The 22,017-nt window shown below is 46.1% G+C and overlaps 1 protein-coding gene across 2 annotated transcripts; it reads left to right on the forward strand.

Annotated features, from left to right (window-relative positions):
* The first annotated feature begins 16 nt into the window (after positions 1-16).
* AURKA (aurora kinase A) lies at positions 17-21,091 on the forward strand. 2 transcript variants are annotated; one of them, XM_007087060.3, is made up of 9 exons: positions 17-238; positions 4,270-4,316; positions 7,324-7,603; positions 9,144-9,198; positions 10,493-10,684; positions 11,814-11,952; positions 16,338-16,486; positions 20,148-20,322; positions 20,455-21,091. In XM_007087060.3, exons 2-9 carry the CDS (start codon positions 4,275-4,277, stop codon positions 20,638-20,640), a joined length of 1,218 nt encoding a protein of 405 aa, XP_007087122.2. In that variant the 5' UTR covers positions 17-238; positions 4,270-4,274; the 3' UTR covers positions 20,641-21,091. The 2 variants fall into 2 exon arrangements, with proteins under 2 accessions (XP_007087122.2, XP_007087123.2); XM_007087061.3 differs by lacking the exon at positions 17-238 and adding an exon at positions 254-329.
* The last annotated feature ends 926 nt before the right edge of the window (positions 21,092-22,017 follow it).

Genomic DNA, 22,017 nt, shown 5'->3' on the forward strand with positions numbered 1-22,017 from the left:
GGCTCCACCACTTCCGGGGCCTTACGGGGCAAGTGCGCCTGCGTGCTGTCACCGCCTTGGACGTGCCTCAAGCCGTGAGGGGCTGTGAACCAATCAAAAGGCAGTGCCTCTCTAGCCCGGGCCAATGAGCTTTCGGATTAGAGGGTTTAACTCCTATTTAAAATAAGGACTTTGAATCGTAACGGCTGAGCTCTCGGCAGGAGTCGGCGGCCTTTGGGTCGGAGACGGGAGCCAACGGGTTTGTAGACCCTGGGACTGCTCCGTGAGGCGGACGGGCGAGGGCGGCGGGCCCGGGTGGCCTTTGAGCGGGCGGCGGAGGAAGAGTCGAGGTCAGGCGTCCCTGGGTCTCCACCTTCGTCCTCCCTTGTCCTCTTCTTCCTGTCCCCCTGCATCCTCCCAGCTCCTCTCCTCTGTGCCCGGTGCTTTCGCAGCGCCCTCCCATCTGCGCCTGGGTACTGGGGCGCCCTGTGAAATGCCGCTTGGGGGTTTGTTACACTCCTGGAGTGCATGGGGTTGTTGAGTGGCATTGGGGTGGGGGTGCCTTCTGAGGGGGTTCTCCTATCGGCCAGCACCTGGGTAAGAAAAAATAGGGCTTTTGCCGTCGGGAAGTTCACGTTCTAGAGGGGGGTGGGGGCCAGACGACGCACTGGCGCGATAGCTTTCAATAGAAAACAGTAGTTGGTTGACCTGGGGCTACTCTGGAGGAGTAAATGAAAACTTCCTCGAAGATGTCTTCCTTGGTGCGTGCTGCTGAAACCACAGACCTTGGCCCACCTTTGTCGGGATTTCTGAGAGCCTTTGTTGAAAATGTAGACCCACCTCGTGAATCAGAAGTGCTCGGCATAGGATTCAGGTGTCTGTAGTTGGTCAGGCTTCCCAGCTGATTCTTGATGTTTCACGGAGAACCGGTGGTGTAGACCAGCGAGCGCACATAGTCATGTGGGGATGGCAGAATGCTGGATGTGATTTGTTAGGTCTGTGGTTCGGCCTGACGGCCTCCACGTCTCACCAGTGCCGTCCAGATGGAGATACTGTCGCGGACTTTTAACGGGTCCTCCTCCTCCTTAATTAACCTTCCTTGTTCTTTGAACGAAGCACTTTTCAGCTGCACGTTCACTTCCACTCCCCCAAGTAAGTGTGTGCAGACACTAGCAGGTTTGAAGAAGGCGAAGTCTTCTAAATGCACGGTGACGTGAAATGTCAACAGGTTTCCTGTTTGGAATAGTAGGATGTGTGGTTTGAACTGCAGGGTCTTGTGAAGGTCATCGGGTTATGTGGCTCCGGGACCTGGCTGTAGACTGGAACCACTGGGGACGCAGTCTTCTTGGGGGCTCTCTCCGGCGTTCCTGGATCAGAACCCTCATATTCCATTCTGTTGATGATTATTCCTCTGCCTGGGAAGGCAAAGTATGTTCCGTTGGAGCAAAGCTCTGGCTTCTGTCGAATGGATGTCCTTAGGCCTGCGTGATCTCATCAATCCGCTGCTCGTAATTGTTAGGGAAAGCGAAGAGAGCGTTAGAGTGTGTGTACAGCACGAGCTTGGAACTCCTTTTTTTTTTAATTTTTTTTTTTTTTAACGTTTATTTATTTTTGAGACAGAGAGAGACAGAGCATGAGCGGGGCAGGGGCAGAGAGAGGGAGGCACAGAATCTGAAACAGGCTCCAGGCTCTGAGCTGTCAGCACAGAGCCCGACGCGGGGCTCGAACTCACGGACTGTGAGATCATGACCTGAACCAAAGTCGGACGCTCAACCGACTGAGCCACCCAGGCGCCCCGGAACTCCTTTTCCCTTTCTGTCGTTTCTACTAACCGCCGTTTGATATAAGGACTCCTGGCCGTGGTTCCGTCTTCAGCGTGGAGTTACTTGCCTACTTGTGGAATGGACGTGGAAGTGTGGGGGTGGGGGGGTGCTTGCTGGCTGGGTTCTGGAATTCAGAGAGTATCTGGGTAAGAAAAGCACAGAAAGGTTTCCATTTTCTTGGGGTTTATGTTCTACTTACTTGATGGGGTGTTGTACCTGCCTCACAGCATGGGCCTAGTGTGATGAACCGTTTTCATTGCTGATTTCACTTCCTTAGTGGATTAAGTCATTCCGCAGACACTGGTGGGTGTACCTACTGTGTGCCAGGCATGTTCCGGGAAGGCCGCAGTGAACACAGTGGGACTAAGGCCTTGGTCTTCCTTGGAGATACTGGCAGGGGGTGGGGTATCGCCTGGGGAGGCAGAAATAAACAAGCACAGTGAGGTTCTGTAAGATGTTAAGGGCTAAGCAGAAAAATAGAGATGGTCAGAAAGGAGACGTCTGAGCAGAGACCTGACTGTAACGAAGGAGCAAGCCACACTTCCATTTGAGCGAAGAGCCAAATGGTGAAGAGAGAACAGGAAGTACAAAGGCCCTGTGGCCGGGCACTGCCTTGAGGAAAGAAAGAAGTTCCGTATGACCAGCATGCAATAGATGAGAAGAGGAAATAAGGCCAAGAAGGCGGTCAGGGTCCACACTCTAGGAGACTGTAGGCAAGGAGGATTTTGAGGGACCGCGAGGGGCTTCTGAACCAAGGGCCAACATGGCTGACTTGTTAATGGGACCACAGGGTGCAGTGTTGCGAATGGGCCATCACGGGGCAAAGGTGAAAGCAGGGTGACCATTGGGAGCCCGTGGCAAATAATTGGGGGGAGAGAGCCTTGGTTTGACCAGGTGGTGGTATTAAAGGTTGTGGGCAGTGGTTTTGAAGGTAGAGCCTCCAAGGTGTGCTGATGGATTAGATACGGGCTTTGAGGGAGAACCGTGTAAAAGAGGAGGGGACCCGAGCACGGGCAGGATGGGTTTGCCAGCAACTGAGGTGGGGTCATCTATGAGAATAGGGCTGGGGAGATGGGGACAGGGAGGGGGCAGGAATTCAGTTTGGAACTTTTCTAAATTGAGATGCCTCTCCGATGACAGATTCCGGGTCGAGATGTTTCGCAGGTGGCAAGGGTCAGGGGAGAGGTCTGGAGATGGAGGTTTGCAGGTCTCATCCCGTGAAGGGTGGTGGGAGCCAGGAGACTGGATGAGCGAGTGCACAGAGGGAGTGAGCACAGCTGCAAAAGGAAAGGTGTTTCTGGGCCTGAGCTTAGGCTTCTCCTGAGAGCAGAGGGGAGGAGTAGCCGGGAGGAGAGAAGAGGGTGTGTCTGGATGTGTTGGGGTGGAGATGCTTGGCAGACCTTCGTGGGGGGGATACTGAGCAGGTAGGTAGGTAGGAGTCTGGCAGTCAGAGGAGAGGTTAGGGTAGAAGATGTAAATTCAGATCACCTTAAAGATGTTTAGAGCTCTGGTGCTGGATGAGGGGCCCTAGGACGGGTATGGATGAGAAGTGGGGTCCAAGGACTCATTCTGGGTCCAGTCTGCCCAGACTCTCAGGTTGGCAAAAGTGAGGCTGATCGAGCAAATGATGTTGTGGCAGGACAGCTGGTGGGGGGGGGGGGGGGGGGGGGTGGGGAGAGACAAGCCTACAAGCTAGTGGAGGCTGGGAGTGGAGTAAAAGTGACCTTGTCAGACGCCGCTGGGGTCGCAAGTGAGCTGAGGGCGCGGAATGGACTTTTGAATTTGCTAACAGTAGAGGTCAGTCATGAGCTGGCCACCCGAGCAGGCCAGTCTGTGGGATGAAATCCTGATGGGGGAGGGCCAGAGGGTGAGAGACACATGGGTGCGGTGAGTGTGGAGGGCGAGATGCTGTCGTAGCTGGAGTCAGTTATGGGGAAGGGGGGACCTGTTTTTAAAAGGCAGTGGCGGGGGAGGGGCGTCTGGGTGGCTCCGTCGGTAGAGCATCCGACTTTGGCTCAGGTCAGGATATCGCGGTTCGTGGGTTCAAGCCCCGCGTGGGGCTCTGGGCTGATGGCTCAGAACCTGGAGCCTGCTTCCAATTCTGTGTCTCCCTCTCTCTCTGCCCCTCCCCCACTCGTGTGTGCGCGCACGCGCGCTCTCTCTCTCTCTCAAAAATAAATAAACGTTGAAAAATAATAATAAAAGGCAGCAGGTATTGAAGCAGGCTACTGCATTGATGGAGCAGGAGGACTCTGGGAGTGAAGTTGGGTGGAGGCCCCACATCTGTCCCTCTTGTCACTTGAGAAAATAAGACACCCTTGTCAGCTTCATTGGGACAAAGAAAAAAAATGTAAAATTTTTGTGTTGTGGAGGCTTTTTCATCAGGAGCCATATCCCTGACCTCGCATAACAACACTTTGAAGCGTGAGGATTTGTGTAAATTAAAAGTCGTTCTTTTTCTTTCCAGGCATCATGGACAAATCTAAAGAAAACTGCGTTGCAGGGCCTGTTAAGGTAAATCGAATAATCGTAATCTCTGTCACATTTAGAAAACCCAAATGGAGGTTGGTTTTAGATCTGGAGTTCTTTCCACCGTCACTTTGGATTGTAACTTTAGAGGCGTCTGCTACATTCCTGGAGGAGTTAGTCCCCTTTCTCGGCATTTCATACCACGTTGTTGATGGGCACCTGATATTTTGTTCTGCTTTGTCTTCTAGCTAGCTCTGTAAGTATCTGTTCCTCCATTGTGTGCAGGACAATAATGTATACAATAGGTGCTCGATACTTGCCTGTATTTGCTTGCTTGCCAGAAATTAAATTGCTTCGCCACAGCTTGCTCTGGTCACGCTGCAGGACGTGGTAAGCTCCTAGGAATGTCGGGCTGTGTTTTCGTGAATATTTCCTAGGAATCCACTTTGAGCCAGGTTCTGTGTCAGATGCAGGGATTACAATGATGCAAAGCACATGGCCTTTGACTAAAGAATTTAGCCCTTTTGGGGAGTTATGGGAGCCAGTACTGCGCCTTCACAAAATATGTGTGCGTAAGATGACCCGAGTAATTCCGTGGAGGGTGGGTGCTCCACTCAGGTTGGGATGGGCTGGAATCCAGGAAGGGCTTCCCCAGGGAGGACCCTCAGCCTATAGTATTTGTGGAGCGGCTGGGGGAACGAATTTTTATACAAAGATCTTTTAATATAAGCAAGCCCCAGAGTTTTTTCCTTCTAGGAAATCAGTGTAAAAATACACACACACATCAAGCAAGATTTGTGTGTGTGTGTGTGTGGGGGGGGGGGTGTCTTATTTTTAGAAATTTTAATTTTCTTTTTTTTACTAAGTTTTAAATTTAATGTTTTTAAAAATGTATTATAGAGAGAGTACCAGTGAGGGGGAGAGAGAATCCCAAGCAGGCTCCACGCTCAGCACAGAGTCCAACTCGGGGCTCAATCCCATGACCCTGAGGTCATGACCTGAGCTAAAGTCGAGAGTCAGATGCTCAACCAACTGAGCCACCCAGGCGCCCCAAGTCTTTTAATACCAGTGTAATTAACACAGTATGGTTTATTAGTTTGAGGGGTACGTTACAGGGATTCAGCTCTTCTGTACATTACCCCGTGCTCATAAGGATAAGGGTCCCCTTTGTCCCCATCCTGTTTCACCACCGCCCCCCCCCCCCCCCCCACCTCACCTCTGGTAACCACCAGTTTGTTTTCTGTAGTTAAGAGTTTGTCTCTTTTCTTTCTTTCTTTCTTTTTTCTTTTTTCTTTTTTCTTCTCTTTTCTTTTTTCTTTTCTCTTTTCCCCTTTGCCGGTTTGTTTCTTAAATTCCACATATGAGTGAAATCATATGGTATTTTGTCTTTCTCTTACTAATTTTGCTTAGCATTGTACTCTCTAGCTCCATCCATGGCATTGCAGATGGCAAGATTTCATTTTTTATGGCTGAGTAATGATCCCTTATATATCTATACCGTATCTTCTTTACCCATTCCCCTATCAGTGGACACTTAGGCTGCTTCCATAATTTGGCTCTTGGTTTGTTTTTGTTTTTAGTTTTTTAATGTTTATTTTTGAGAGAGAGGGAGGGAGAGTGTGAGCAGGCAAGGGGAACAGAGAGAGAGAGAGAGAGAGAGAGAGAGAGAGAGAGAGAGAATGAATCTGAAATAGACTCCAGGCTCTGAGCTGTCAGCACAGAGCCCAATGCAGGACTTGAACTTGGGAACGGCGAGATCATGACTGAAGTCGGATGCTTAACCAACTGAGCCACCCAGGCGCCCCTTTAATTTGGCTCTTGTAAATAACGCTGCTATAAATATAGGGGTGCATATATCCGTTTGAATTAGTGTTTTTGTATTTTTAGGGTAAATACCCAGTAGTGTGATTACTGGGTCGGAGGGTGGTTCTATTTTTAACATTTGGAGGAACTCCCATCCTCTTTTCCACAGTGTCTGTACCTGTTTGCATTCCCACCAGCATCGCACAGGGGTTTCTTTTTCTCTACATGCTCACCAACACTTGCTGTGGTCTTTTTGATTTTAGCCATTCTGACAGATTTGAGAAGTTTTCATTTTCAAATAAATGGATACTTCTCCTTTATTTACTGACTGAAAGTCTAAAATGATCAATTAGAAAAAGGCTAACTTGAGTCATTGTATTTGATTCTCAAGTCCTACGGTAAAGATCATTTTAGGAAACTGTTGTTTAAAATGTCACTGCCTGAATGCCTACTGTGTTGTGGGCGTTGCTAAGCTGGACGTTGTGACCTGAGCTGAAACCGGGAGTTGAACACTTAACTGACTGAGTCACCCGGGCACCCCCAGATGATCTTCTAAAACATCTTCACTGAGGGGCGCCTGGGTGGCTCAGTTGATTAAGTGTCCAACGTCGGCTCGGATCATCATCTCGCAATTTGATTTCTAGTCCCACATTGGGCTCTCTGCTGTCCCCATGGAGCCTACTTCAGTTATTTAGATACTCTGTCCCCCTTCTCTGTCTCTGTCCCTCCCCCACTTGCTCTCTATTTCTCTTTCTTTCTCAAAAAAAAAAAAAAAAAAAAAAAAAAAACAGAAGATAACCACTGTTGAATATTTTGACGTAATTCTTCGTCTTTTTTGCTAAAAATATGTATGATATTACCAAAGAAATTTCAGTGGAATTGGGATTTTGGTATAAAGTTTCTGCATTGTAGCTTTTTGCTGGGTAATAATTCTCAAGCCATTGAGAATTCTTAGGAAGTGTTTAATGTCTCCCTCTTTAGATGGGAATTTAGTTAATGAACATTTGTTTATGGGAGCATGATTTTTGGGAGTGGGGCGTTGGGTGCGTAAGAGGATCATTCTGGTATTCCTTTCAGCCATCTACTAACCACATCCTTTGGAAGCGCTGATGAACATTGCTTTCCCCTTCCATGTACTATCAGTGACCTTTGTTATTGTTATATTAGAAAAGAGACTCTGTGGAATTCTCAAAATACCCCGCTTTTGTTCATGAAGACCATGACGTTTATTTTTTCCCTCTCCATCTAGACCACGATTCCCCTTGGCGATGGTCCAAAACGTGTTCCAGTGACTCAGCAATTTCCTTCTCAGAATCTGTTATGTGCAAATAGTGGCCAGGCTCAGCGGGTCTTGTGTCCTTCAAATTCCTCCCAGCGAATTCCTTCACAAACACAAAAGCTCGTCTCCGGCCATAAACCGGTCCAGAATCCGAAGCAAAAGCAACTGCAGGCAGCCAGTGTCCCTCGTTGTGTCTCTAGGCCGCTGAATAACACCCAAAAGAGTGAGCAGCCCTTGCCGTCGGCCACTGGTAAATCAACTTTTTGAGACTATTAGATTGTTATTCCTTCCAGTTGCTTAAAAAAGGGGGGGTGGGGGTGGAGGATAGACTTGGCGTTTATTGTTTGGAGCCCTAGCTTTGATGTCATTTTTATTGAGGATACGGAGAAAAATCTGATGTCAGGTTGAGGTAGTAGGGTCTCCTGTGGGCCAGCCCCGCGCTCAGGAGGGAGAACCTGATTCCCACCCTCGTGGTGTGATTGAGGAACTGAAAACTTCCAAAGTCTGGAGTGTGGAGGGCAGTTGGGGAAGCAGATGAACTCGGATGGACTGAGGCCGGTTGGGTGAGGTCATGGTGGAAGCTGTCGGCTTGTTGAGGAGTGGGGCTTCATCCCCTGGGCGTGGGGAAATTGCCGAAAGGTTTTCCAGCGGAGGAGGGACTGGCCTTCCAGAAATCTTACTAGATTGGCTATGTGGAATGAAGCGGAGAGAAGCAGAACTGCACTCAGGGGCAGCAGACAGGAGGCAGGCTGCCGGGGGTTAGGTCAGAGATGGCAGGGACCTGAAGTGGGCAGGGACAGGTGGATGTTAATAGTCCTTATTTGCCAGCCTGGCGTGCCCACACTCAGGAGAAGTGCTTCCTTCATCCACGATGTCTCCTTCAATTCTCGCAACCACTCTGTGAAGGTGGTCGGTGACCAACTCTGTTTCACAGACGAGGGAGTGGAGCCTCGGAAGCATTAACTTGCCCACAGACACAGCAGGATGGAGGAGTGCAGGCACATCCAAGGGCTGACCTCGGATGCAGACTGGGTGGAGCCGGGCAGTAAGCTGGATGTGGGGATGGTGGTTATCTTGCCGGCATTAACTGAGATCGTGAAGCGCGAAGGGAGAAAACCGGTCTGGGCTCCCGTCACGTGTCTGAGCAGAGCACACCCTGCCGTTTTGGAGTTTGAAGTGGAAATGTCCAGCCTCTGGCTGATGAAACGATGACTTTAGCACCGTGTTGTGCAATTGGTTTATGGTACATTTTGCTGAATCGGGGGCTTCTATTTTTATATTTCCCCTTGGCAACTAATGAAGGAAGGTGGCTGATTTATGTTTTGTTGCACGCCGTTAATTTGTATGTAGTTGATGGAGAGTCGGCTGGCCCACTTGGGGGGGGGGCGAAGGTGATGAGTGGGTGCTTATCATGGGTCGAGAGATTGGCAGTTCTGCCTTAGAAGGTCTTCATTTGGAAACTGAGGCTTCTGGGAGAATCTGCATAGTCTTGAGCTTTAAATTATTGGAGGGCCTAGCTGTATGTATATGTATCTCTCTCTATATAGGTGTATATCTGTTCATCTTTAGAAATCTAGAAAAGGCTTCACCAGGTGGGAGTCAGGTTAGGGTGTGGTAATCTTTTTTCTATAAAGAAAACTAAGAAGATCTTCCATTCTGGACACACCATTAATATTTTGGTGACCATTCTTTGATTCGTTTCTGTTCATAGGTTTTTAATTTATTCTGTAGAGTTATTCTAAAGTAATTATAATTATTCTAAAAGCAGGTTTTTGACTTATTCTATATAGGAAATAATTCTGAAAAGGAACTGACAACAAAACAGAAAAACGAAGAATCAAAAAAGTAAGTTTTATTTTACTTACAAAGTCCTGTGCTATTGTGCTGTTAGAATATACTTTTATTTATTTATTTATTTATTTATTTATTTATTTATGTTTATTTATTTTTGAGAGAGAGAGAGACAGTGTGAGAAGGAGAGGGGCAGAGAGAGAGGGAGACTCTTGCCATCTGAAATAGGCTCCAGGCTCCGAGCTGTCAGCACAGAGCCTGACGTGGGGCTCGAACTCAGACCATGAGATCATGACCTGAGCCTGAGTCAGACACTTAGCCGACTGAGCCACCCAGGTGCCCCTGATTGCAAGTTTAATTATGGGAACTTGTTAAAAATAGAAAAGGTCTTTATATTTTCACTTAGGATATATAAATGTTTCCAAATTCTAACCTTTGGAAAAAGGGAATTTTAATGATATTTACTCGTGACTCAAGCTTTTCTTACTGCCTTCCAAATTTAGAACAAACTTGTATGAATCAGTTACAGAAATGTGTAAAATAAGTTCCTCTCTACCCTCAGAAGTAACCACTACATATAGCTTAGGTATGTTTCTATACTATTTCTATTCTCCTGTTGCAAAACTGTATACACACGTGTATATGACTATATGAATATTTCAACAGTATTCATTGAATTGTTCTTTATACCGTCTCCCCCGGATATTTTCCAAAAGCTTGTTCCCAACTTCTGAACTGTGTAGACTCTACAACGTAGAACGTAATGTCTATAATGGAGGAGGCGGAGCCAGGAATGAACCCACAGGCTTTTTTGCCTGACTGCCTAATAGTGGCTTTCTGAGAATCGAAACCCAGCAGTTCTCGCCCCAACTGCCTTGTAGGATCCATCCCGCCTGCTTTGGCAGACTGATTGTCCACCCCAGAGAGTCAGCATCTCTAGGTTGGAGGAGGAGGCTGTGGTTAGCCTGCTAGAGGCCCACAGACCGTTCTGAAGGCTTCCTCCCTCCACTTACTTACCTAACCTTTCCTGTGCTCTTTAACGGTGGTGGCAACAAGTGTGCACTTCAGAGTGTAGTACCGTCTTGGGACACTTTGCGTTAATGCTTCAGCTCTAAAAGCCCAGATTGTTCTTTGTCTGACTCATACAGTCATTGGCAGATAAGGGAGCGGGGGATTTAATGCCTGTGGAGACTCACGTAGCGTAGTTATTGGCTTGGTTCTTGCCGAGTTACCTACCGAATACAACATTAAATATAAAATTATTTAGAGGTCTATCTATTACCCGTTAATAAATTGTTAGAAAAGATTTGTTTTCTTCATATTTTAAAATATTCAAAATTTTTCCTAGAAGGCAGTGGGCTTTGGAAGATTTTGAAATCGGTCGCCCGCTGGGTAAAGGAAAGTTTGGTAATGTTTATTTGGCGAGAGAAAAACAAAGCAAGTTTATCCTGGCTCTTAAAGTATTATTTAAAGCTCAGCTGGAGAAAGCAGGAGTCGAGCATCAGCTGAGAAGAGAAGTAGAAATACAGTCCCACCTTAGGTAAGTTTCCAGATTGATGTTCGAGAGAATGTGGTACAGAACCTAGTTACTAAGAGTTAAACCATGGTAGGCCTGCTCCACAGTACTGCAAAGAGTGGTTTAATTCATCATTTTTCAAGGATTTGTCTAGAGAAGTGCTGTGGTCCTGAAAAATCACTTGGAGGTTTATGCTGTGTTAATGAAGTAATTTATATGAGTCAAATTTGTGTGTGTGTGTGTGTGTGTGTGTGAGAGAGAGAGAGAGAGATATTAAGGGAAATGATACTTCTGAGTTCTTTTTTTTCTTTTTTTTTAAATGTTTATTTTTGAGAGAGAGAGAGAGCGAGCACAAGGAAGGTCAGAGAGAAAGAGGGAGACGCAGAATTCGAAGCAGGCTCCAGGCTCTGAGCTGTTAGCACAGAACCCGACAAGGGTCTTGAACTCACGAGCCGTGAGATCATGACCTGAGCTGAAGTCGGATGCTCAACCCAGGGCCTCGATATTTCTGAGTTCTAAGCAGAGGTTGCAAACTGGCAGCCTGCAGGTTGACTTTGGCCAATGGGTCTTTTTCCTTTCTTTTTTTCCTCTTAGTATTTTTTTCAGACTTGAATCACTTGTTAATACTTAAAAACCTGTCCGATCAGGCCTGTAACCCTCCCTGGCAACAACTAGCTGGAGCTGAAGGGCCACTGTCCTGGGCCGTGTTCTCAGCTGCCCGAAGTCCTCAGCAGCAAACATCTGCTGCTGTTGAACCCTGCTTTTAAGTTGTGTCTCCTAGTGCTTGGGAATCAAACTGCTGTGGGAGTGCCGTGCCTCTCCCTCCTTCTCTCTAATAGGCAGAAAATTAATATTTAGCTGAATTTCCCCCCCTAATAATAAAGATGACCTGAAGGAAGGAAATAGTCTTAACCAAACCTGAGGTCCATCAATACCTTGCATTGCTTGTAAACTGATAGGCAGATGTGTGTATTTTTCTTCAGAGCAGGTCTGTAGTTTCAGATTCTCAAGTTTGGTGAGGGGTGCGGTAGGGGGTCTGTGACCAGAACTAATTTTCACTGGTTTTACATGAGGGGTTTGATTGGAACTTAGTACATATTCTTGTATCCTCTCCAGAAAGCAGGTGTTAAAGAGTATTCATCCTTTGTTGCAGGCATCCGAATATTCTCAGACTGTATGGTTATTTCCACGACGCCACCAGAGTTTACCTAATTCTAGAATATGCACCTCTTGGAGCTGTCTACCGAGAACTTCAGAAACTGTCCAAGTTTGATGAGCAGAGAACTGCTACTGTGAGTTTTCATTTACTGTCCTAACTCTTGTTCCCTCTGTTCCACCCCACATAGCAATGCGCCCTTTCATTACAGTCCAGTGGGTTTCATCTAAAGAAAGATTGCTTAATAGGATCAAGTGTTTGAATGAAAGAATCAGAATGCCTTAGTTGTACCATCCATGCACATAAAATCAAGTACCAGGTGGAATATTGTGGATGGTGTGTTTCCACAGCGGTTTCCTAGAGAAATGTATATGTGAATAGTTGCCTCTTTTTTTTATTGTATTTTTATTTTTTAATGTTTATTTTTGAGAGAGAGAGAGAAACGGAATTTGAGCAGGGGAGGGGCAGAGAGAGAGGGAGACACAATCTGAAGCAGGCTCCAGGTTCCCAGCTGTCAGCACAAAGCCCGATGCGGGGCTGGAACCCACAAACTATTAGATCATGACCAAAGTTGAACGGCCAGCCGACTGAGCCACCCAGGTGCCCCTTTATAGTTATCCTCTTTTTAAAAAGTTTACAATAGTTTTAGATTTACGGAATGTGAAGATCGTGCAGACTTATTTTCTCCTGTTTATCTTACATTAGTGTGGGGTACCTACTATTCACCTGGCTTATCACTGCGGGTGTTGGCCTTGGTCCCCTGGCTGAGGTCACGTTCATTAGGTGTCTTTGCTGTGAAGTTACTCTTTTTCTCTTTGTATACTGGGTTCTTCTAAAGCGTGTCACTATGCACAGCCCACACTTAAGGAGCAGGGATTATGTGCCACCCCACCCTAATCTACATAAATGTTTCGAATTCTTCTGCATCAGAGATTTGTGTGTTCTCCCTTATTTATTCAGTCATTTACTAATGTGGACTCATGGATATTTTATACTTTGAGTATAGTCCAATACTACTTTGGCCCTTGGGATCCCTTTCACATGGCTCCTGTTTTAGGTGTTTTGTTGTTGTTGTTGTTTGTTTGTTTTTTTGTTTGGTTGGTTTTTTTGACCTACTCCCATCATTGTGGGTGTGGTGTTTGAGCACTTCCCTGCATCTGGCCCTGTAGGATGCTGCACCTCATTTTGTAGATTTCCTATCTCAGTCCTAGAATCAGCCATTTGTCCAAGGAGCCCTGGTTCCTTTTATGGGAAAATGGTATTAGAAACCAAGACCTGGGTGCAAGATGTGCTCATTGCTAGTGGGGTGTCGTGTCTTCTGGGTGATCTCAGCTGACAGAACAGGGACTAATCTATGTATACACGTGTATCTGTATTTTTATCCATTTGCATCTATATTAAGCAAAACATGAGTCCATTACCACAGGATTCATTCTACCCTCCTCCCCTTGTTTATCTGTAACCTCCCATTGCAGCCTTGAAAAACCTGAATTCTGTCCACCAACAGTTTGATTATTCAGTTCCAGTGTCCATGTGCAGTGGTATCCGAATGATTAACCAGTTACCCCAGTGGGGAAACAACTAGATGCATTTAAGATTCACCTGTGTCTTTTCAGGGTGCGGTAGCTCATTTTTTATTGCTGAATGATATTTTGCAGCATGGCTACAGTACAGTTTCTCGCTTCATCGATTGAAGGGTATCTTGGTTGCTTCTAGTTACTGGTGATTATGAATAAAGCTGCTATAAACATCTGCATGCATGTTTTTGTGGGTCATACGTTTTTAACAGATTTGAAAACTAGCTTGTGTGGTGAGTTATGTGTAACTTTATAAGAAACTGTTAAACCGTCTTCCAGAGTAGCTGCACCATCTTTGCATTTCCACCAGTGAGTGTGCAAAGTTCCTCCTCCTCACCAGCGATTGGTACTGTGTTTTGGAGGTTAGCCCTTCTTCTCGGTGTATGTGGTAACTCATTGTTTTAATTTGTAGTTCTCTAGTGATCTATGACAGGTATCTTTTCATGTGTTTATTTGCCATGTGTATTGTCATCTTTCCAGTGCCTGTTCAGATTTTTTGCCCATTTTTAATCAGGCTTTTGGTCATCTTGAGTTGGAAGAGTTCTTGTATATTTTGGATACAGGTCCTTTATCCCACGTGTTTTACAAACGTTTTCTCCCAGCTGGTGGCTTGTCTTTTCATTTTCTTACTTGCATCTAATCTTAACATCCAACATAATTGGGTTTTTGGTTTGGGTGTTTTGGTTTTTTACCCTATGGATTGTGCTGCTTCTTTATTTTGGATGAAATCACTTGTTTGAAGAAGTAGAGAGTCTTTGGGCAGTTTTTTTTTTTGTTGAATCAGCAGATGATGGGTGGTTACTTTGATTACACTCATTCTTTTTGGCATTGATGGAAATGGTGTTACTTTCAGGTGGTTGTACTTGTGAATTCACAGCACGAGTGGTGAATGACCCTTTGGTGTGGTCTCAGGAAAATGGACATACTATTTTAAACTTAATGTTAAATGTTTGCTTTGTGGATAAGTAGAAATAGATTCATCTTGGGGCACCTGGGTGGCTTGGTCGGTTAAGCATCCGACTTCGGCTCAGGTCATGATCTCACAGTTTGTGAGTTCAAGCCCCGCGTCGGGCTCTGTGCTGACAGCTCAGAGCCTGGAGCCTGTTTCAGATTCTGTGTCTCCCTCTCTCTCTGCTCCTCCCCTGTTCATGCTCTGTCTCTCTCTGTCTCAAAAATAAATAAACGTTAAAAAAAAATTAAAAAAAAATAGATTCATCTTATTACTTTCAAAATATTAGCTAACCAAATTAGTTGTCTTATTTAATTGGCAGTTAATATTTCTACTACTACGTTTTGTTCAATCCAGATGGAGTTTATGTTGGTGTAAGCAGTAGTTATTTGGAAGAAAAACTCGGTTCTTTCTAGATTCCATAGTAGTTAGAATGACTATGTAGGCACAGTTTCCCTTTTCTGATTAATTCAAATAAAAGTAATTGTAGAGAAATGTTGGGGCCCTTTATACATATTCACAGTGTGATGTGGGAGGTTTGAAGGAGGCGGCTGCTGGAGAGCCCTGGTTGAACTAGCTCCTTGGCCTTGATTTGAGCGGAGAAAATGCCTTGCCCTCAAGAATCTAGTATATGATCTTTATGTCAGTAGCTCAGTTTGGTGTAGAAGAGCTCTCTTTGCCTCCACCTTCAGTTTATTATTGTCTAGATTTTGGTCTCTGGCTTTTGCCCGAAAAAAATGAAAACGTTTCTTCTGACCATGATATTTGCTTTTTACAGCAATTTGTCGAGTAGAACTTTTTGGTGTAAAATAATGTGTTCAGTTCTGTCTAGTGGTTGCTTTGGAAAACCTTTCTTCAGCCAGAGTGGGTGGCTCAGTCGGTTTAAACGTCCGATTTCGGCTCAGATCATAATCTCACAGTTCATGGGTTCGAGCCCCACACCAGGCTCTGCTAACATCTTGGAGCCTGCTTCAGATTCTGTGTCTCCCTCTCTCTGCCCCTCCCTGGCTCACACGCGCGCTCTCTCTCTCTCTCTCTCTCTCTCTTTCTCAAAAATAAATAAACATTAAAAAGAAAAAAAAACCTTCAGCCAGAACTAAACATATTCTTTCAATACGCTGATAACAATTCTTATCTTTATGCTAAAACAGATTCTGGACTTGCTAGAGCTCTCTTTGGCTGAGATGAAAAGAAAACTAACAAAAGGACTGACATGCTGTGTGTGCTTTTTAAGCTGACTAATGAATACGTATACCCCCAACTTTAACACTATGTAACACGCAAATGTACCTGCTTTTAATTTTTTTCAAGATTGTTTTTTCCCCTTAAATTTTGAGTTTCAAACAAATGCTTGTGTTATAAATTGATCTTAGTTTTAAAAATGGGAATTAAAAAAAATGGGAATGGCATTGAAAATTAAAAAAAATTTTTAATTGTTTACATGTCTGACTCGCTAATTTGTGCCAGTTTTTCAGTTGTTATCATCATTCATTGCTACTAGTATTTCTAGCTCATCAGTTTTCCCCCCTGTCCTTCAATGTCCTATCTGCTATATTAGCAAATAAATAACTTAGTATGGAATACTTGTATTTTATGCTAAACATGAATTTGGTTCGAAAAAAAATTTCTTTTTAGAGTCCTCTGTTGTTTCTAGCCTTAAAACCTATAAAACATATTAAAATCGATGTTGGCTTTCCTTTCAGAAGAGATGTCTAAAATTGTGTTATATAGGGCCGCCTAGGTGCCTTCGTCGGTTAAGCATCTGACTTTGGCTCAGGTCATGATCTTGCAGTTGGAGCCCTGAGTCGGGCTCTGTGTTGACAGCTCTGAGCCTGGAGCCTGCTTCCGATTCTGTGTCTTCCTCTCCTTCTCCCCCTCCCCTGCTGGTATTCTCTCTTTCTTTCTCTCCCTGTCAAAAATAAATAAAGACTTTATATAACACATTTTATTTTTAAAATGTATGACGCAGACTCTCCATACTTTTTGTTTCCGTAGTATATCACGGAGTTGGCAGATGCCCTGTCTTATTGTCACTCAAAGAGAGTCATTCATAGAGACATTAAGCCAGAGAACCTGCTCCTCGGTTCAGCTGGAGAGCTTAAGATTGCAGATTTTGGATGGTCGGTACACGCCCCATCCTCCAGGTATGTAATCTTAGAGGTGGAACTTACTTAGTGTTTAGCAAAAGCCTTCGGGGCTTTCAGGAATGAAATAGTCAAATACTTAAGGATAGAAATGTGGAATTGGGGCTGGTCACAGTTACACATACTTGGGAGAAACCTAGGCCCGTTAAGTGTCTTTGAGAATATTTGATTCTCCTACTGTTGTGGGGTTATTGTGTCGTAGGCCTGGGTTAAAGATGCTTCATGTCCTCAGAGGCTAATGGAGGGGACATACGGGACAAGTGAAGGACAGAGGAAGTGCAGGATGTGTTGGGTGGTGATGCCTGGGGCAGTGGTGAAGTGGAAACTCCGCTGCTCCCTGGACAGGAGACCGGTTTCAGAGGGCCGCACACAGAGATCTAGAGCTGAGGGCACAGAGCTTTGGGGAATTAAAAAAAAACAGATTTTATCCAAATTGGTTTGGATTTTCCAGGTGGTGGTTGGATTCTCTGTGGTGTGCTTTTGTCAGTAGCATAGTCCTTTCTTGTCCCCTCTTAATAGAGAGATCTTAATTATGCAAACAAGAACTAAAATCTTCTGTACTGTTTTAATTTAATTTGGGTCTAATTGAGATTTTGAAGCCTCGTGAGGTGGTAGGGCATTAAAAACCCTCATCTACTGGTAAGTTTGTCAACTTTGGCAAAGGACTTACAAAATCAGAGCCATAATACTTTATACATTTTTTTAAACCACCTATATCTTTTAACCTAAAATAGATGACGTGGTGGAGGTGGGGAGCTTTATTTTTGCCAGATCACTTGTGATTGTTCGCAGCAATGCATTGAATCTGCTGTTGCAGTGTCTCTTTTTTTTTTTTTTTTTTAAAGCTGGTTGTCTGTCACTAGTGGGAGCTGTTGGCACCTAGTGAGGCAAATGATGATGAAGAATTGTAGGTTTTATAAAATCGCAGGGCTAAACTGGACCTTAACCTGTCCAGTGGTGTCATGTAATAGGAAAGATAAACGTCCTTTTCAGAAAGGATACGCCAGCCATGTCGCCCCGCCTCCCCAACACGAGTAACCATAAGAGCTCCCGGGAGTGCTGTCGTTGGAGGAACCTGCTGACTCGGTCCCTTTTCAGCATCTCCGTGGTGATGAGGGTTTCACGTGTGCTCTCTGGGTGCTGGGCGTGCTGAGCATAGGGCCCGCGTGACCCCCTAGGAGAGCCACTGGCAAAGAATAACTGATAGGAAGCAACGAAGACCTACGCGTGTTCGTGCCTAGTCGATGTTTGCCACCCCCAGCGTATTTCTGGCCTTTGGTAGAAACACGCACAGAAGGGCCGAATCGGCGGCTTCATTGCTCCCATCTAGGGCCTACATACAACAAGTGCGAACATTTTGCCATATTGGCTGTGTCGATTTTTTGGTGAATAGACCAAAATAAGTAAATTTTCAAAATTGTATTGCAGACGTTATGCTTCGTTCTCTGGCCACTTTGGGATGAATCTCCTAAAAATAAGGACATTGTCCCTATAATCACGACCGTTATCACTCCTCAGAAAATTAACAGCCTTGTCAATAGCTATTTAGTCCATGTTCACATTTCTGCAGTTGTCCACAAAATTTAGAGCTGCTCTTTAAGTCACAATCCAACTAAGGTCTGTCCATGCATTATATTTGATTGTGTTTCTTTTGTCTAAATTTAAAGCAGTTGCCTCACAATTTAAAATGGATTTTTCTTTTTTATCCCTTTTTTCCTTTTTAATTAAAAAAATTTTTTTAAATGTTTATTTTTGAGAGAGACAGAGTATGAGTGGGGAGAGGGCAGAGAGAAAGGGAGACACAGAATCTGAAGCAGGCTCCAGGCTCTTAGCTGTCAGCACAGAGCCCGATGTGGGGCTTGAACTCATGAACCGTGAGATCATGACCTGAGTCAAAGTCACATATTTAGCCTACTGAGCTAGCCACCCAGGTGCCCATATTTTTTTATTTAAAAAATTTTTTTAATGTTTATTATTATTTTTTTTAATTTTTTTTTTTTAACGTTTATTTTTGAGACCGAGACGGAGCATGAATGGGGGAGGGGCAGAGAGAGAGGGAGACACAGAACCGGAAGCAGGCTCCAGACTCTGAGCCATCAGCCCAGAGCCTGACGTGGGGCTCGAACTCAGGCGGTCTGTGAGATCGTGACCTGAGCTGAAGTCGGACGCTTAACCGACTGAGCCACCCAGGCGCCCCTAATGTTTGTTATTTTTGAGAGAGAGACAGACAGAATATGAGCAGGGGAGGGGCAGAGAGGGAGGGAGGGAGGGGGGGAGGGAGGGAGACACAGAATCCAAAGCAGACTCCAGGCTCTGAGCTGTCAGCACAGAACCCGACGTGGGGCTTGAACTCATGAACCGTGAGATCATGGCCTGAGTCAAAGTCAGATATTTAGCCTACTGAGCCAGCCACCCAGGTGCCCATATTTTTTTATTTAAAAAAATTTTTTAATGTTTATTATTATTTAAAAAAAAAATTTTTTTTTAACGTTTATTTTTGAGACAGAGATGGAGCATGAACGGGGGAGGGGCAGAGAGAGAGGGAGACACAGAACCGGAAGCAGGCTCCAGACTCTGAGCCATCAGCCCAGAGCCCAACGTGGGGCTCGAACTCAGGCGGTCCGTGAGATCGTGACCTGAGCTGAAGTCGGACGCTTAACCGACTGAGCCACCCAGGCACCCCTAATGTTTGTTATTTTTGAGAGAGAGACAGACAGAATATGAGCAGGGGAGGGGCAGAGAGGGAGGGAGGGAGGGAGACACAGAATCCAAAGCAGACTCCAGGCTCTGAGCTGTCAGCACAGAGCCTGATGTGGGGCTTGAACTCAGGAACCGCGAGATCATGACCTGAGCCACCCAGATGCCCCTCTTTTTTTTTTTTTTTTAATGTTTGTTTATTTTGAGAAGGGGGGGAGGGGCAGAGAGGAAGAGAGAGAACCCCAGGCAGGCTCCACACTTAGTGTGGAGTCTGACACGGGACTCGGATCCCACGAAGGTGAGATCATGACATGAGCTGATGGCAAGAGTCAGATGCTTACCCACCCATGCGCCTCTAAAATGGGTTTTTTTGATTGTGGTGTCCCTTACCTTGGTCCTTTATCTTCTGTGGTTGCTGAGAACTGGAAGTAGGTCTAAGGACCTGACCAGTACTTTTGGCAAGAATACTTCCTAGGCCACCCTCACGTGTCAGTGTCTCTCTTGTACCACTGATGTGTCAGAAGGCAGCATGGATCTGTCACGCCAAAGCTAGTGTTTTCACACTGGGACAGTTTTTTAGTGTTTTTGTCACTAATGTCACAGGGCTGTTAAGCTTTTTAGCATCTCTATAATATAAAAACAACTATGGAACTCCAAATTGTATTTAGAGAGAGCTTTCCTTTTCCAGCTACTTTGATATAGTAGTGATACTTTTCATCATTTACGGAGGTTCTGGAGGGGGACAAACTTGGGGCGTGGCTTGGTTGCTAGCTGCGTGATCTTGCACATCTCCCTCAATCTGTTTCTTGTCTGAAACTGGGGATTTAAATAGTTTCTGCTTCATAGCCTAGGATCTGGCCTAGGAAGGGCACTCCGTCAATGTTAGTGTAATCGTTAATGATGTTTAGCAGCAATTAGGGTAATAAAAACAGGTGCATCGACCCGAGCCTGCCTCCATTTTTAGGAGAACCACCCTCTGTGGCACCTTGGACTACTTGCCTCCAGAGATGATTGAAGGCCGAATGCACGACGAGAAGGTGGATCTCTGGAGCCTTGGGGTACTCTGCTATGAATTTCTAGTTGGGAAGCCTCCATTTGAGGCGAGCACATACCAAGAGACCTACAAAAGAATATCGCGGGTAAGACCTTAACGAGAACTGATCCGTTGCTTCTTGTCGAATTCTTATCAGCCTTCACCTTGGCCCTGAGCTGAATATTCATACTGTTCTGTCTTAAGCCGCGTTTTGTGACTGTCACTTGTCGTACTCCAGGTTGAATTCACGTTCCCTGACTTTGTACCGGAGGGAGCCAGGGACCTCATCTCAAGACTGTTGAAACATAATCCCAGCCAAAGACCGACTCTCAAAGAAGTACTTGAACACCCTTGGGTCACGGCAAATTCATCAAAACCATCAGGTAGCCAAAAAAGCAAAGAATCAACCAGCAAACAATCTTAAGAATCCTGCAGGGGGAGAAATCCACGAGGCCCAGCTGGCGACACTGTTGACGGCCTGGCCGTGACCCATGACCAGGGCACTGCAGACAAGGGCCCACCGAGCAGGCGGTGCCTCACCCTCCCCGGTCAGTCCGCTTCCGCGAACAGTGCACTCTGGAGTGAAAGTAGCCACAGGACTTGTGGCCACTTCACAGTCCGGAGGCGAAGTTCACCTGCAGCCTCCCCACGGCCTGTCTCAAGTAGGGTGTCCTTGTGGAAGGCAGCTCGGGGCCCGACTGCGGGGAGAGTGGCCACTCCGCCCCGACTCCATCAGTGAAAGAGGTGTGCAATGACCATCCGGTCCCTACGTGTGCATCTGCCTTCCTCGGTGGCCGACTCTGGGAAGGCTGTCAGGATGAACATGTGATTCTTTCTTTTAAATGTCAAAATAAAGATTTCTGTATAGACTGCTATGTCATTTCCCTGGCATCCCTTCAGGACCGTTCGGTGTCTGTCCCACACTTGCGCCAAGTGGACGTGGTTAAGGACCAGATCAGGCTTAAGCCCTCGGTGACTGTAAACTCGAACGCGTGCTCCACCTGTGTCTTGGGGCTGGCTGGATGAGACCTGTCTCTGCTGTTTCTAAATGTCAAAGGGCTGATCTTTCCGGGATTTTGATGCTTTATTTATACAGTTTTGGTGAAGCACAGTATGTCACATATAAAATGATTAAAGTTGTCACGTGTCTAACCTTGAAATTATAATGCATTTCCCAGTTCATTCTACCCTTTGGGAAATGCTGGGCTAAGCGTGGGCCCGCTGGGAAGGCGGGAAGGCCCCCCAGTGGTGCTGTCAGGGCTCTGGAGCCGGGCTGGCCTGTGAACGCACCTGCCCTGCGATGACTGGGGACAAAGCAGTAGGGGTGCCCCTGACAGTAGCGGGGGCAAGTCAGGGAGCTGGCGAACTGTGATGGGTAATTAGGTAGGAGAGGCGTCCAGGGAAAGTGACATCTGAACTAGGCTTGAAGGGCGGGGAGGACTTAAAGGCTGGGGGCAGGAATGGTGAGACAGCCCTGTGGCCCTGGGAGGGGGCGGCAGGAAACCTGGCACCACGGGGACAAGCATGTGACTGAGTGGCAGGGCAGGGGCACCAGGAGTTGGGCTGTGGGGGCTGCCAGCGCCCTCTCTCCAGCCTCCACTCTTTCCGCTGTGCCCAGTAAGTGGTAGTTCCTGCAGTAGGAACATTCCGTGCAACAGCCCAGCTCGGGGAGCCGGAACCCTTGGTGGGTCCTCATCCTGGGGGACCACCTGATGAGTCAGTAGTACAGAAGTGGGTGTGCCTGGCATGGCCTGGTCGCCTCTGGGGGTTCTCTAGAACTACAGGAGGTCAGGATGGACCA

Source organism: Panthera tigris, chromosome A3, assembly GCF_018350195.1.
Source record: "Panthera tigris isolate Pti1 chromosome A3, P.tigris_Pti1_mat1.1, whole genome shotgun sequence".
NCBI classification, from domain to species: domain Eukaryota; kingdom Metazoa; phylum Chordata; class Mammalia; order Carnivora; family Felidae; genus Panthera; species Panthera tigris.